The following is a 16,227-nucleotide window of genomic DNA, read 5'->3' on the forward strand; positions in this document are numbered from 1 at the left end:
AACCACCGGGTGTTTTTTAGCGGAACCTGGTTTCAGCGCTGCGTTTCAACGGAGCAGCTGTAAACAAAGCCGAAGAGACAGACTGATGAAAAAAAGAAGGAGAGAGGGAGGAGAGGAGAGGAGAGCCAGAAGACAGTCCCGCTTCTCCCTCCTTTCTCCTTTGTTTCCCGTCTCCGATGACAGCGACTTGAACTCTCAGTGACCCGCGGCAGGCGCACCAGAACAAACACCGGCACCACTCATCATTTCCTCCAGGGCTGAGGCCTCTCCCCGCGCAGCGCAGTGGTTGCGTGCATACCAATAACGCGCGCGCGTGTGTAGGCCTCATCTCCTTTTAAAAGTTGATAAATGACCGCCTAGATACGTTTCAGTGAAAGAGCTCGGGACATATATTAAGCACGGCTGTTCCGTTTTTACGATCAGCCCGCCGCGCGACCCTGTTGTTGAATTTCTCTCAGACTAAACGAGGAAACCGGGCGGCGGGTCTCTGCTGTGCGCCGGGGGAGAGTGTAGGCTACATAGGCGCCCTCTCGCTCTTTGTCCCTGGAGCTTTGCCAGACTCTCTGAAGCGGCAGAGCTGCGATCAGCTCTGAAAAAAAAGAAAAAAGAAAAAAATGCACTGTGACGCAGGATAATCTCCGCAGCGACGGGGGTGGGGTGGGGATAAACATGGATTAAATACGGGTGCGCGCGCACACGCACCCGCTCTCCCACACACGGGATCACCGTGACGGCGGTGTGTTTACGCGCACTCGAAACGAAAGGAATTTTTTTGCGCACACGGCGGAGAACATCTGCGGCAAAACACGTGAACAGCGTGAACAGCAACTACAGTCTGGCTACAAACTCCACCGCCTCAGGTCACCCGATCCCCGGCATTAACACCCAGCACCGTAATGAGCCGGGAAAGGGAAAAAAAAAAAACTCGGAAGAGAACGCCGGCCCAATTTTAATGGTTATTGATTATCGGGCCGACGCGTGCCAAATGGACCAATTGATCATCTCAGCGCAGGCTGCGCAATCTATGGAAAGCTGACACGCTGTTTCTCGCTGTAGTTTCAGATTTAACAGAGCTGTGAGCGCAAAGTGGAGGGAGGGGGTGGGGGGTGAGCAGGAGATGGAGGAGATAAATGTTGTGCGGGGACTCGGAGGAGAGGCGCGCTGCTGCCGGAGCGCGGAGCTGGAAGGAGAGATGGCGGCGCCTCTTCAGCTGTCACATTATTAGCGGCGCAGTTGTAAACAAGGGCCCCCCGCGTCCTCCCGGGCCGCTGCACAGCCGCACGCAAGTCGGTGCACGGTTCAGTTCCCCCCCGCAGCAACACGGCCGTCAACAACGGCGACATTGTGAGCCCCCCTCCCCCCTCGCTCTCCCTCCAGTGCTGTCACCAGGGCTCGGGCGGCGGCTGCTGAACTGGCTCTATTCATCCCAGGCCAAATGAGGACTAAATGGCTCTTTATGCCACCAAAGGACCCGATTGTAACAGAGATGCGCATGCACGAGCCGGCCCGCGTTTACCGGAGGTTTTTGGAAACGCTGGCATTGCTTTCATGTGTTTCTGATAAAAGCACATGATGATGAAGGAATGATCCTCTTTCATGTGCCCTCTATTTGTTCGCTACTTTCCAAAGGCTGAAGTTCCAAAGTGTTTCGCGCAGACGGAGACAAGAGGATGTTTTGCCTCTTTTCACACGCGCTGCTTAATTAACTGCGCCCTGTAAATTAGGCCAGACAATCTCTGCTGAAACAATTAAGTGTTTACCCTCACGGTACGACCCAAGTGACCACCCTCCCCACCTCGAGGTCAAAAGCTCCGCGGCCGACACAGGCTCGAGCGATGTTCCGTGCAGACAGCGCATGACGCATTCCTGGCTTTGAAGACTGTCGGCGTAATAAACTCCTGTCGCTATTAACCTGCTGCGTTGCCAAGAGTCTGTGGGATTTCGTCAGAGATGCCCGAGGCGCAACGCGGTCTAAAAAAGAGAAGGGAAAAAAGCTTCAAGACCGAGCCTGCAGAGACTCGGGAGGAAGGAGGTGAGGTGTGTCATCATCACTCTGCCGCTAAATCAATCACACCGCGGGCCAGAGCGAGGTCAGCAAACTAAATCCATTCAGAGTGAGATTTAGACTTTAATTACAGCCCCCCTCCCCCCACCCCACTCGTTCACGTTACATTAAGCCACCACTGATGACATTTATCAGCGATCGCTGCTGTAAAATAAGCAAATGTCTAAAAAAAAAAAAAAAAAAAAGATTACAAAAGAAAAATCGCTATTAAACCAACATCCCTGGGTCATCGGCGCCAGAAAGCAGCTGCTAGAGGAAAGAATAATGCTATGTGCCCCCCCCTCTCTGTGTGGGTAAAGCAGTGGAGAGAGGGGGTGGGAGGGGAAGTGACCCGTGAGCTCCAGACCTCGTCGAAACAAAAAGCTCTCTCTCTCAGAGAGAGAGAGAGAGAGAGCGAGAGGAGGAGGGAAAGGGGAAGAAAAGGCGGAGGGGAGGGTGGGTTCTCCCGTTTCATCGCGAGGTCCCGGGAGGCCAGCATGGAGCATAGCTTCAATCAAACCGTGACGTCTCCTCCGGGAGCTGCGCAGCGCCTGGAAAACCGATCTCTCCTCGGCTCTCTGCCGTGCCTCCCGCTTTTGTTCACACGCATCTCGCCTCAGCAGCGAGTGCAGCGCCGGCAGCGACGAGCCTGTTGTTTTATATCCATGCGTGTGAGAGACACACACACACACACACAAACACACAGACACACACAAAGGAGCGCGACAACAATAAGAGCGCCTTCATATTTCTGTCTGGATGTTTACCGGGACACAGGGCATTTCTTTTGACGAATTTTACCCCCCCCCCCCCCCCCTCCTCAGCTCGACTATTTAGAGCTCGGAAGGTTTGATAATCAGGAGCGGGTCTCGTGATTGTAATGACACGCTCTCTCTGCTCACAATATTCCCCGCGTGGTCCCTATTGATTCCGGATTAGAAGCGGACAAACACCGGGGGGGTTAATTGGTTTAAAATGGAGGTGGTGAGGGTTGTTTCTATTCTCTTAAAAGGCAAGCAGAGCTCCAGCCCCCCCACCCGCCCGCGGAGCACTACGCTGACACACATCACTCAGCGGGACAATAAGTCCGGCAGTCCCCGAGGCTGCTGCTGCCTCTAGGTGAACTGTGCGCCCATCAGTATACACGGACCTCTGCGCTTTTTACAACTGCGGATTTCTCGACGTCTGCCTGCTCAAATGGCTTTAATGCTTCACACATCACTTCCCCACCTCTGCTGATTAAAAACCTGCACATGAATTGGCTGTACGTATGCAAGCGAGGTGACGCTGGCAAAGGTGAAAGTAATTAATAAACCCCCTCTTTTCTTTGCACGTTTCTGATTCTAAATGATGTCTAATTAATAAAATTAGCACCAGATGCAATCCTGTTTTGCTAAATGGGGGTGGGGGTGGCACTGAACCGCACTCTGACAGTTAATGGGCCTTGGCAATACAACACTGTTTGTGGAAGAAGTGTGAAGTCTTCTCGTGTGAAAAGCGCGAGAGAGAAAACTCAAGTATGTCAATCTAGCGTAAGCAGCCCTCCCTTTCTGTGTTCCGACACCTGGAAAACAGATCAGTCCCACACTGACTTCACGGCGCACAGTGGAAAAATGATGCGCAAAACAGTCCGACGAGCTTTCGCTAAAAATAAACTCGGCCCACACAAATGCGAAGTATTTGTTTTAGGCTTCCACGGCGCGCAGCGCTTGGGAACCAGACTCTATTGCAGACGAATCAAACTAAGCAGCCGTCAAAGTTTCTGCAGATAGTGTTTATTCCACGGGGCGCAATGAAATCCGTGCGTAACTGTTTTTTTGGACACCGAGAAAAAAAATAAACCCAAGTCGGACTAAACCTGAGATCGTCACTGAACACACAAGCAAAAGTTGTTGAACAGTTATTTCAATTGTAATAGAAGTTAAACTTAAAAATACCCTTTCAGTAAGTAATTAGTCCCACTGTCCTCCCCAAATGTCACGCAAAGTCACATTTAACTTCAAATAAATGCCTTCCAGATGTCCAGCTTTTCTCTGCCATCCCAAGTAAGACCGACGTTTAATTTAAATATAAACAGCTCTTTTATTCTGACTCAAAGCCACCTGAAACTGACCCCTCCACCCACACACCCACCCCTTTCCAGTGTCCCAACACGAGGTCCTGCTCCTGCAGCCTGCTGGCAGCCGTCAGACGTTCGCGTTATTACAAGTGATTCTTCGACCGTTTATCCTGCGCGGATTGGCTGCTGGGGGCTGAAGTGGTCTTTTTAGTAGCTGCTTCCCTCACTCAGCTCGTCAATGAGCTGGAGCCAGCCAATATGAGGCACATCGATCGTCCTAAGAGAGCGTCCCCTAATTAGTGCATGCGTGGCTCCAGGACAGGCAGCAGGCAGGGCAGCACAGAAGGAAAACTCCCCAGATACGAATCTCTCTCACTGTCTTGTCTGCGGTGGAAAATGTGGTCCGATAACATCAACCTTCTAATAAATGAAAAAAAACAAAAAACCCAACTTCGCATAAACGCTGCTTTGACGCGCGTGAAAATCAGTCTGCGTTGCTCACAGAGGAGCTTCAAAGAATCGCGAGGTAAAAGACGACTCAGTTTGGAACGCATCCAACGCGCCTCGCGGCGCTTATTTTCAATTAAACTGCAATTGTGGAAGAAGCGGATCGCGCCGATTGACGTCGCGCACAACAGCGTGGGGAGGGTGGCGAAAACGATTTTTAAAGTTAGCGCAGTGTAAGTCAGTGGAGTGAGTGTTTGTGTGTGTGTGTGTGTGTGTGTGGTGTGTGTGTGTGTGTGGGGGGGGGGGGTGAAGAAAACGATCGTGACGGGAAGTTTATCATTATTATTAGTAATTGGGGGTTTTTTTTTTTTTTATTAAAAACGTCCCGGTGACACATTCTCTGTACAAGAGAGCAGCGCGTATCGGAGCTCCGGGAGGAGGGGAGGTGGAGATGGTGGGAAGGGGGGGAGAGATCCAAACTGGCGCTACGACGAGTCTCCGTGCGCAAAGAATAATCCCCTGCATTGCAAAGCCTAGTCATACAGCAAGTGTGCCTGTATGAGTGTAACGCAAAGTCATATCCGAAAACACCTGCAAGACTCGGCGTGTGAGTGGGGAGAGAGCGAGAGCGAGAGACAAAGCGGTTTCCATCAAGTAGACACGAAGGTGAGCGGTGCAGCCCCCGCGTCCCGTCTCTTCCCCCAGCGCTATACCTTTGATGAGACAAGAGATCATCAGCGTCCACTCCGTCCAAACCAAACCTCCCCCGCGACACACACACACACTCCGCGGCACACCAACAGCCCCCCCCCCCCACACACATATACGCACACACCACGGGGATGCCCTCCAACTGAACTGAACTGTGCATAAACGAAGCAGCAGCGCTCGCTCGCCTTTGGCAGGGCGAGGCTGGATTCCGTAACCTTGTTTAGCGCAGAAGCTCCCGTGTGCGCGCACGTACACGCGTACGCACACAAACACACACACACACTACCTACCTACCCTCAGCCCCACAGGCACACTCACGCTCTTCGTCACACAATAGGGTGCGAAAAGCCTGAATAGTCACCTTCGAGGACGGCGCCACTTTCAAGTTCGCTAATCTCTGGGATGTCCTTCTCACCTCTATCAGCTTGACAGGGCAGTTGTTAAAAGGGCAAACTCATGCTCGGATAATTGTGTGTGTGTGTGCGTGTGTGTGTGTTATTTATCAACCACATGCCACTGCCCCGCCGAAACGCACAAAGACCACCCTATGCGCTATTCTTAGAAGTGGCCGATCCTCTCCCCAGTCTGCGCACAACACTGGACGATCGCGCTTACATTCAGCCCCACGAGGGGACTGTTTTTAATCAAAAACAAACCACATGAAAACACAGGATCATTTAAAACATCTTGGCCGTTATACTGCCATTAAAAAAACTGAGCGCTGCACGTTTTCGATCGTCACGCGAGGGATTTCACATCAAAGACACACGTTAAAGAAAATAGGTTCTGATTTGCCATTGATTGCCTCACCTGGTTAATTGGTGCAAGTTCCAACCGTGCTCAGCGCGCCCCAACTCACGCCTTATTTTTTTCTTTTCTTCTTTTTCCCCCCTGTTTTTTTCCCAAGTTAACTGGAAGGGCAGCGATCCGTGCGTACGTAGACTTGCCCGGTCACGGTCCTGTCCGCTGGAGACAGACGATCCCGGCCAGAGGGAGAAAAAAAAAAAACAACTAAAAGTGCCTAACAGGTTACTCACTTGTCATAAAACAAAACAAGTCTTACATATAAAGCTTTGGGTCTTTATTCTTTTGTCTACAAGCAGCTCTCATCCATTCCACTATGTTTCAAGCGGAGTTTTTGCTGCTGAAAATGTCACTTGGGTTTCCATAAAGCAAAAACAAAAAAAGATCCTGCGCCGAGCAAAAACAAACGGCAGGATACAGAGAAATCCACTAAAGAAAATCCGTTAAGGTCCTTTAAGTCGGAGAGCACTGCGCCGTATGGCCCGGACCCCTGAAGGATACAGGTGACGAGGTCGGCGAATTCGCGGAGAAATTAATTCAGCTCGGCCGTACCGCGCAGCAGCGCCATGTTGGGTTTCAGCGGAGCACGCCGTCCTCGGAAAAAGCCCCTTTCTCCAGCTCTCCGTCACTCCATGTCCTCTCCGACAGCGGAATCTGTGTCGCAGAGGGTTTGCTGAAGGTTATTCCGTGTAGCTTTCCGTCCCGCGCGTTTCCTTCGAGGATCGTAGACAACAGCCCGGTCGGAGCCCTCGGTTCGCACCGAGGACGCACGGAGCTGTACGGGGAGTGCCGCACAGAATGGATGAGCGCTGCCGAGACCGTGCGGCTCGTTCCACTCCCACTCGCGCAGCTCTACCCAGAAGGCCAGTCGGGAGACCGCAATTACCATAAGCCTCCAGCTCACGGCACTCACTGCGCGCGCACGCGCAAAGAGAGACACACACAGAAACACCGACACACACACACGAGAGCCGCCGAAACTCCAAAACAGGAATAGCTGAGGTTTTAACTGAGAATAATTCAGTGATGAAAAATGAAAATAGGTATTTGACTAAAGGAAAAGTTCAATGAAGGACTTGGGTTTCTAGATCTCAATGTGCAGTTTAGTAACAGATACACGGACATTTGTGTTTAAATATATAAAGAGACATAACGAAAAGTTACATATATGCATGTAAATCTGTTTCTGTCTCTTGAAAGAGTGAAGGTAATTAAGATGACCTGATACTCTAACCTAACCACACATACATGGGGGTTTATGTTTTTAACAGCAGCATCTTCTTAGCTTCCTTATTTCATCCACATCTTCGTGAATGTTCTAATTTTGACTCCACTGTTTTATTTTCAAATTAAATGCCAGTTTGGTCCCTTTTTTCCCTGAGATGAGATAAGGTAAAATCTGCAAAGCACAAGGCAGTGGAGACACAGAGAGAAGAGGGGGAGAGAGGGGGAAGCTGCTCAAGGCTGGGGCACATCTGTTAAGGCTCCCATGTCAAGTAAAGGAGGAGGAGGCTATGAATATCAAGCCTGAGGTGTGTGGATCGTGTGCCTGCATGGGTGTGTGTGTGTGTGTGTGTGTAGGGGGGGGGGGGGGAGAGAGAGAGAGCTCCAGGCAGAAAGAGAGGAAAGCCAACAGACAGACACAGACAGAAAGACAGTCAGACAGACAGAAGCAGAGTAGGAGTAGGAAAAGAGGGAGACTTGGCAATGGAAGGTCTGGCTGCATTTGCCACAGCTGTTGAAAGTAGGAGTTAAACCAGACAGTCATACACAAATAAACAAAGCTCACAGAGCACTCACATATGGACGCGTTTAGAAGCTCAACTCATCGCAAAGGCCAAAAGTTTGGCGTCAGAGGCACGTGGATGAGAGAAGGGCTTCCTCTGCAAAATGAAAAGAAAAGGTAGCTGGGTAGGCGTACAACAAGAGCACCGCTTTTTCAGGCTGGACATAACTCGAGGTGAAAAAACCATGGTGCAAGTTTCTATTGCGGGCAATTTAAAGAGCCTTTTATTTTTTATTTTTTTCTCCCAAACCTAAATATCTTCAGGGTGAACTGCCGGGCACGTTTGCTCTGATCAGCTCCACCTGTACCTCTCAAAAATGAGACCTATCCCACTGCAACCACAGCTGCTAAACCACAAGACAGCTGAGCCCCGTGTTCACACTTAACCAAGTCGATGTGAAAGCGACGTTTGCGAGGTGTTAAAATCATTGTCATTCGCGTTGAAATGTTTAATCAATAGGAAAAATGGTTTAATTTCTTTTTTTTTTGGGTCAACAACCTATAAAATCATGCACCTCAGCCAACATCTGGCAAGGAGTGGGGCAGGCGGGTTACTCTGCTCAGTCTCAGCTGGTTAAACCTCTCTGCAGTTCCTTCCTTCATTTTATGACCACATATGTACAACCAGACACACTTCTTTTAACACTTCTTTTTCACCTGTGTCTCTTCAGACAAATGAAAAAGTTTGAGTTAGTGAGCTGTCTATGCTGGTGCTGCTGTACAACAAGGCTGCATTCAGAATAATTTCAGCATAGCGTGAAAAAAGGAAACGCCTTGCTTCACTTAAATGATGCTTGTCCACTGACACACCAGGTGTTGCCCTGCAGAACCTGAAAAAGTATAATCAATTCAGTGTAGTTTGATTTGTACAGGACCAAATCACAAGAACAGTCGTCTCAAGGTAGTTTATATTGCAAGATAAAGACCTTCAAAGAAAAGTGAAAGCGCCAAACAATCAGATGATACCCTGTGAGCAAGCACATGGCAACAGCGAGAAGGAAAAACTCCCTTTTAACAGGAAAAAATCTCTGTCAGAAGCAGGCTCGGGGAGGGGAAAGCTGTCTGCCTTGAGCAGTTGATGGTGAGAGAAGAGAGACAGGAAAAACATTCATAAAGAAGCAGAAAAAGTCTGACAAAGAAATCTAAATCTGACTCAGCTTTTATCAGATAAGGTAGCACGGGACTGAGTCATGCACTGTTGTTGACATAACTCTAAAGCTGCTGCAACAAGACTCCAATCAAATCACTACCGCTGTGACTGCAAAATGAAGCCATACCCTGACATTTAAGTTCACGGGCCACAATTAGAACATAAACTAAAATTTCACCCAGAGTGGGCTCTATTCACTTCAGTTTTATTTTGTTTGCATAAGGCCAAATCACAAGTGCAGGCATCTAAAGGCACTTCACACTGTAAGGTAAAGATAATACAATAATACAGAGAAAACCCTAACAATCAGATGATCCCCATATGAGTAAGGGCTTGGTGATGGTGATAAGAAAAAAAAATCCTTTTAACAGGAAGAAACCTGTAGCAGAACCAGGTTCAGTGAGGGGCAGCCATCCACTGCAACTGGTTTGGTGTGATGGGAGAGAGACAGTACAAAGGCACACTGTGGAACATTAATGAGAACTATTGATTAAACACGGAAAGTGGAGTATAAACACGTAGTGAGTGAAAAGAGGTGGGTGAAGAAGAAATTTTCAGTGCATCATGGGAAGCCCCCAGCAGCTTAGACCTACTGCAGTGTAACTAAGGGAGGATTCAGGGTCACCAGATCCAACCTTAACTATAAGCTTTATCAAAAAGGAAAGTTTTAAGCCTAATCTTACAAGCAGAGAGTGTGTCAGTCTCCTAAACCCAAACTGGGAGCTGGTTCCACAAAAAAGGAACAGCCTTAAATGTGTTAAGAAACAGAAGTATGATGGGCTCTTTGCTCTCATTACAATGAAACACTACCATCGTGACCCAGTGAAACACGTGGGCACGGCCCTATGGTGTAACCACTGCTATGGTAGGCCGTGGTTATTATCTTTGTAAGCAGGAAAGTTTGAAAAATGAAAATGATTCAGACCTCTTGTTTGGATTGCAACACAACACTTCCTGGTGCAGGAAAAAGAAAAATGCAATGAGAAGTCCTGACATCCTCATCTGCCCTTCATTTAAAATCTTCACACTTTGGACAGATTTGGACCTTTTAGCGGACCACTTCTGAGCCCACAGGCCGCACGCTTGGCACCTTTGACCTTGAAGGTTAACGATGACAGAAAGCTTCACTGCCACAGAGCAGGTTCACGTCACGGTTTCCCAGGAGCTGTTGCCCACTCCTATTTCACCAGCCGGCGAGGATGTAGCTTGTCGTTCAAATACCTCACTTTAGGAGAGGCTGAACAGGAGCTGCTGACAGATGGGACCGTGTGTAACACATAACACACACCATCCAATAGACTTTTCATGTTGGTTTTAGGAGCATGACAATGAATGGATTACATTAAACAAGAATAGAAGAATTAGGCAATATTTGAGTCTTTCTTAAGAAAAAAAGAAGAGATAATGAACTTGGCTGAATGAGACTTGTAAGATAAACTTTAACGTTCAGTCACTGCTGGTGGTGTTTTGCTTTCTCCTCCACTTTTCCTGTGGATCTAAGGGAGGTAACGGAATTGCAATAACATTTTGAAAAAAAAAGGCCCAGGACGCACAATAATCTTTTTATTCCATCAAACACAGCAAGCCGAGACTCTAAACTACGCATTCTGGACTATCCTGGTTAAGATGTATTATTTATGTAGTTACAAGCGACAGCTGGCATGTGACAAACTGCCCTCGTAGCTCTGTAGCCAGATTTTGGTTCTGCTAAAATGTTTCTTTCCAGGCTAAAGAAATATGCCAACGTTTATTTCCCCCCACTACATATAACACCATCTTTAGCCTTGGCAAAGTGAGTGTCATGCTCTACACGTTCAGCCACATTGCACCATATGTCCCATTCACTTCTGCTGCCCAGATTTTTGCAGGTAGGATCCAACCTGGCAACCCTGAGATCTCCTAGCAAAGCACGGGCTGTTTGTGCTGTAGTGTAAATACTGGCTTATAAAGGGATTCGACGGGCTACTTTTCAGAACTGTCCAACTGTCCCAACAGTATGCTTTATTATGAGCCTCCATTTAATACAAAGTCACCAAGAAGGCTCTCAGGAAGATCGTTTACAAATATGGAAAACCTACAGTGCTCACGTGACAGAGTCTAGAGTCAGGAAAAAGGAAGTCAGAGGGCATTTTGGAAAGACAGACATCACTGCACACACCCTCCTCTCTCTTCTCTCCCCCTCCAGCTCTGACTCGAGGGGCGCTGATGGCAAGTGGCTCTCTCCATCACTCACTGGGAAACTGGATTAGGATGAATATTGCTGGGAGAAACCGCAGGGCAAACCAGATTTCTGGCGCTGGACACAAAAACACACAGCTGCAGCTCCAGAAAAACACCTTCGCTGACAGAGAGTCTGAGGGAGACACATAAACAGGTCTGGGGAGAGCGAGTCCAGCCCTTTTTTTCTTTTTTCATAATGGCTTCACTTTTATGGCTGTGTGTGAACTTTGCGGTTTGAAAAGCCAGCCCCGAGAACAGCATGTGCCTTTGAAAACCCTCTCAGTGGATGAGAGTGACAAAAACATCCCGCTTTAAACCGTGATGCCTTCCTCTCACTGCCATTTTATGTCATGTCAGAGAAGCACGCATGTAACGTGTGCATCTTGTTAAAAGAACCAAAACAGCGTGATCACACACACGCGCAGACACAGATGCATCCTGGTGTGGAAAGTGCTGCACTCTGGGGGGTCACAGCGATCCAGCCATCTGCTGTTGCAATCAGACACTGAAGCAGCAGCGGCCTGGCAAAACACGCAGTTCGCATGGTGAGTTCACATGTGCACCTTCGGCGCACGTTTTGTCAGATGCCTAAAAACAGAGACATAAAACCACACAGCGCCGACACACACGTTTGTTTAAAGGGGGGCTCACTGCCAACACACACGCACGCACGCACGCACACATACACACACTCCAGTTAGGCAGGCGGGCTCAGATTGCAGGAAGCTCTTTGCACGCAGCTCAGTCCACAGCAGCCGGTACTAATCAGCACAATCCACCTGCAGATCGTTATGGATCGCTTACTGCAACTCACACACAGAAACTTGCCTGAACACTCGCTAGCACGCACAAGCCCGGACATGTGCACGTGTGCAATCAATAGATCTATGCTCGCTTGCAGCACGCCGTTCACGACAGTCCACACTCGCTGATGTTTTGCTTTGTTCGAGTTCACCTTAAAAACGGTGACTGCACTAAAGCGTGGACACCGTGAGGGGGGGGCTCGTTTGCATATCTAATAACTAATCGTGACTTTTTTTTCTTTTCTTCTCCTTCCTAAGTGTAAGGCCCCGCCATCAGTTGCTTTAAATCACTTTTGTCTAATCTGCAATTCAAAGCTCCGCGGTTCGTGCGAGGACTCGAAATGCGCTCTGATACAGGCTACCGAAATATCAACACAGAAGCCGCTCTCTCTCGCTCTCCCTCTGTGCCACACCAGCGCACGATCACGAGCGCGCGCACGCGCTCTGGCACGCACATCCGCGCACCGCTTCCCCCCCACCCCGGTGTTGTAGGGCTAACCGGTTCCCCACAGGCGCGCCACGCTGTGTTAGCGCGGCCTCACCGGGGATAATTACAGCCTGGCGCGGCAGGGCGAGCGTGGCTCCGAGCCAAAACGCTGCTGCTCGCGAGAGAAGCAGAGCGAGCGAGAGAGAGAGAATAATTGGAGCGCTGAGAGACATTAACCTATAGATTAAGCCCTAATCAATAGGGCTGCTAAATTCATCGATGCGATCAATCAGTGGGCTCGTGACATAAAAAAATGCGATCCCTGTCACGCATTTCTTATTTCGACCTTGGATAGGGGGGGTGGTGATGGTGGGGGGGTGTGGATTAGAAACGGCAATCCCCGCTTCCAAATGCGCGCGCATAGAACACTGAACAGACCCGTCTCCCTCTCTCGCTCTTTTTTTGGAGAATATGAAAACCTTCAAACGAACCTTATCTGAGAGGAAGGAGAAGCGGTGGCGGCTCTCAGCAGCGCAGCACAAGAAAGATCTCCCCTCCCTGCCTTCCCTCCTCCTCATCCTCCCCTCCTTCCCCTCCTTCTCTCTCGTCTGTCGGCCTCTGTCGAGTTCCGCTCATAACCTCGCCACCCACCCTCCCAGTTCCCCGCCTCTGCCTGCTTTCCGCTGCTGGCTGGGAGCGCACACACGCGCGCGCGCACGGAGACACGCACACACCTCTTTATAGCTCTCTCTCGCTCTGACACGCACCCACAAGCATGCACACACACAGACACACACAGACACACACACACACACAGACACACAGGCAGGCAGCGTCAATAAAAAGCCCAGCGCTGTGAGAGGCCGCCGGCACTCCACTCCCCCCTCCTGCCACTGCGATTAGCGGAGGCTGGCTGGCTGGGGAGAGGCGCCCCTCTGTTATCTGGGGCGGTGGCAGCCTGTGTGTGTGTTGAGAGAGAGCGAGGGTAGAGAAAGAGATTAATTTAACTCTTTCGGGGCCGGATCGCAGCGCTTGAAGCGCCGCTCGCTGCTGCACTGTGCTCAGGCAGCAGCAGTAGCGGGCCTGCGGCCGACACGCTGGGAGATAGGGACGTTAAACAGACGATTCGCAAGCGACAGCTATAAATAGGAAAGATCGCGGCCGCCGAGGTCACGTCATTGGTGGTGTTTCTCGAATTTCAGGGGATTATTCGAGTCACACACAGGCAGGTTTTCTGCACAGCTTATACTGATATTTTTGGACCAAATCCTCAGAGGTTAAAATGAAAAACCTGAAAGGATCGTGCAGCCTGTTGGCAGCACTAGGAGAGACTGCATGCGATGTTTAGATTATAGGGCTGGAACAATGACGCCTGGTCGATTAACTGATCGACAGAAAAGAAGCAAAGCTGCTTCTGGCTTTGTGTTTGCATTGGGGAGGCAACACAAATATTAGATTAAGGATTTGGGTTTATGCGTGATAGTGAGGGGCGTTTGGACTATTTTCTAATACATTACACTGAATTACGAATGGATGCAACTTTTTTTGTTTGTTTTCAAAAATCTCAGATTAATGTCTGTGGCTAGAACTTCGTAGGTACCCCAGTGCCTTCTCGTAATATGACGCGATTTTGTCAAAGCCGTTACGCAGAAGGTGACCTTTGACATGTCGATGCAGCAGTCGTGACTGCAATGGCAGAGAGATTAGGGTCCAATTTTTTAGTGGCAGGCCTGTCCTCCTGCAGACCAAGGCTCGCGTCCCGTTTTTAACGCTTTTTTTCCTGATTGATTTTAGCGCTAAAAACTACTTGGTTAGATTAAGGCAAGGATCGTGGTTTCGTGTAAAATCCACCCCTTCAAACTGGTAACCCTGTGCGTTAAAAATGAATTGGGAACGAGCGACCATCCCAGCGCTTTACGCACAGAAGCCAAAGGACACTGTGCGTTAATGATCCGTGCCAGCAGTCAAAATAACACCCCTGAGAAGAGAACCGGCTGAGTCGAAGCATCTGGGGGAAATTGATCATTTCAGCTTTTACGAAATCCTGGTTCACACTCTAAATGGAACCTGATGGTATCTGTCACATAAGTGGATTCACATTTGTGTAGACACTGAATCATTTTGTTCCAAACTGCACTGTGATTGGGCAAATCCGTCTCGTTTTTAGTGACGTCTGGAAAAACCACGTGGAACATACACTTAGGCAGAGCATTTTCACATTTCGATATCTCAATAAAGCTGCGCTCCCCAAAATAGAATTTTGGTATTTGGTGATATTTGTTCTGTATTTACAGTTTGATCAGATCTGCTCTGAGCAAATGATCACAGACCCAAGGTCAGCGTTAGGAGGACCTGAGGATTTTGCGCACTCTTCTTCTAGATATTTAAGCCCTTGACAACACCACCAATACCAACACCTTAAAAAAACAGACTAGGCTAAAATCCATCTTTTGTGCCCCTATACAGAGATCAAAAACCAAGTAGTTTCTTACTCTTACAGCAGAGTAAGAAACTTTTGCAGCTGCTACTCTGGTTTTGCCAGATTTGACGACCATGCGTGAAAGACAGTTTTAAGATTTTTGTACACTGCAGTCAACTTTTATAGCATTTGGTATTGTTTTTATGACCTCAAAAAATGGCCACGTTTACCTGTTGGTTGACCACCTGGCAAAAAATTAATAATAATAATAAGAAGAAGAAGAAGAAGGGGGTAGGGGTTCTTGCACTGGGCCACTTTATAATCCAAATGACCACAAATTGAGAGGCGGGGGGGAAAGGAGCCCAGTTTACAGGTTTGTCTACATTTGCAACAACTTCCACTCAATTATTTAGATCAGTCATGCTGTAATCTCCTCATTAACCTTCTCCAGCCTTTTTTTTTTTACTGTAAGCAGCCGGTGAGCTGGTATTAGGAGGTTATACCCTCCCCCAACGATGCCTGTAAATACTGCCGGGGCTCTAAAAAAAACAAAACAACAACAACAAAAAAAGCAGCAGACAGGGCTCCCTGTGGAAGCAGCGCAGAGCAGCCACAAACACCCATCAGGACTGCCTGCCTGCCTCCCTTTGGCTCAGAGGTGACAGAGCTCCAGCTTGTTTTTCAGCGTCTGCTGCTGCGCTGTCGCCTCTCCCCTCTCTCTCCACTTCTCCTCTCCTCTCTGTTTCTGTGCGTCACAGCTAGGTCATGGCCGGACTCCAACAATGGCTCCGGTTTCTCGAGCCACACGCACGCACACACACACACACAAAGGCACAAGGAGCACACAAACACTGATCTGACAAATGATAGGGTGGCGAGGCGAGGCGAGCTAATAGTAGGCAGTGCGCCTGCTGACATGCCCGTGGGCCGCGGGTGTTAAATTGTATCCAATTACGGCGCATGCGACGATATGAGGGGGGAATAATAATTCTTCTTGCGTGACAGGGAGATTCGCTTATTTCACGGGATCTTTATATGAAGTGGGGGCGCAGGGCTCGATGTGTTCACACGTATGTGGGCGAGCTGTGTTGTCTATGCACGTGGAGGAAAAAGATCTGGTTTTCCGGAGGACACGTTGCCCATGTTCCATTAATCAAAATCCAGTTAACAACGTTTGGAGACGGGCAGGGTCCGGTAGAGTCCGACCAATAATTAATATCCATTATTTAAGCAGACCCCGTCTAAAACATGTCTGAATGTGCATACACATGTAAACAGACAAACACTTCGCAGGCAGGCAAGTAGGAATGAGGAATGGCATCAATGTGAAAATGAAATAAACAGGCCTAGTCTCAGC

General features: G+C 49.0%; 1 protein-coding gene across 3 annotated transcripts in view; it reads right to left on the reverse strand.

Annotated features, from left to right (window-relative positions):
* bcor (BCL6 corepressor) overlaps positions 1-6,929 on the reverse strand; it is a 33,150-nt gene extending 26,221 nt beyond the window's left edge. For 2 of the 3 annotated variants that reach the window (XM_039600071.1, XM_039600069.1), the window contains exons 1-2: positions 6,325-6,929; positions 6,072-6,227 (exon numbers count right to left, since the gene is read on the reverse strand). In XM_039600071.1, the coding sequence (XP_039456005.1) occupies positions 6,072-6,227; positions 6,325-6,371 (203 nt within the window). In that variant the 5' untranslated portion in view covers positions 6,372-6,929. The remainder of the gene's footprint in view (positions 1-6,071; positions 6,228-6,324) is intronic. The other variant, XM_039600070.1, reaches the window with a different exon arrangement.
* Between the last annotated feature and the right edge of the window lie 9,298 nt (positions 6,930-16,227).

This window comes from Oreochromis aureus, linkage group 16 (genome assembly GCF_013358895.1).
Source record: "Oreochromis aureus strain Israel breed Guangdong linkage group 16, ZZ_aureus, whole genome shotgun sequence".
NCBI lineage: Eukaryota > Metazoa > Chordata > Actinopteri > Cichliformes > Cichlidae > Oreochromis > Oreochromis aureus.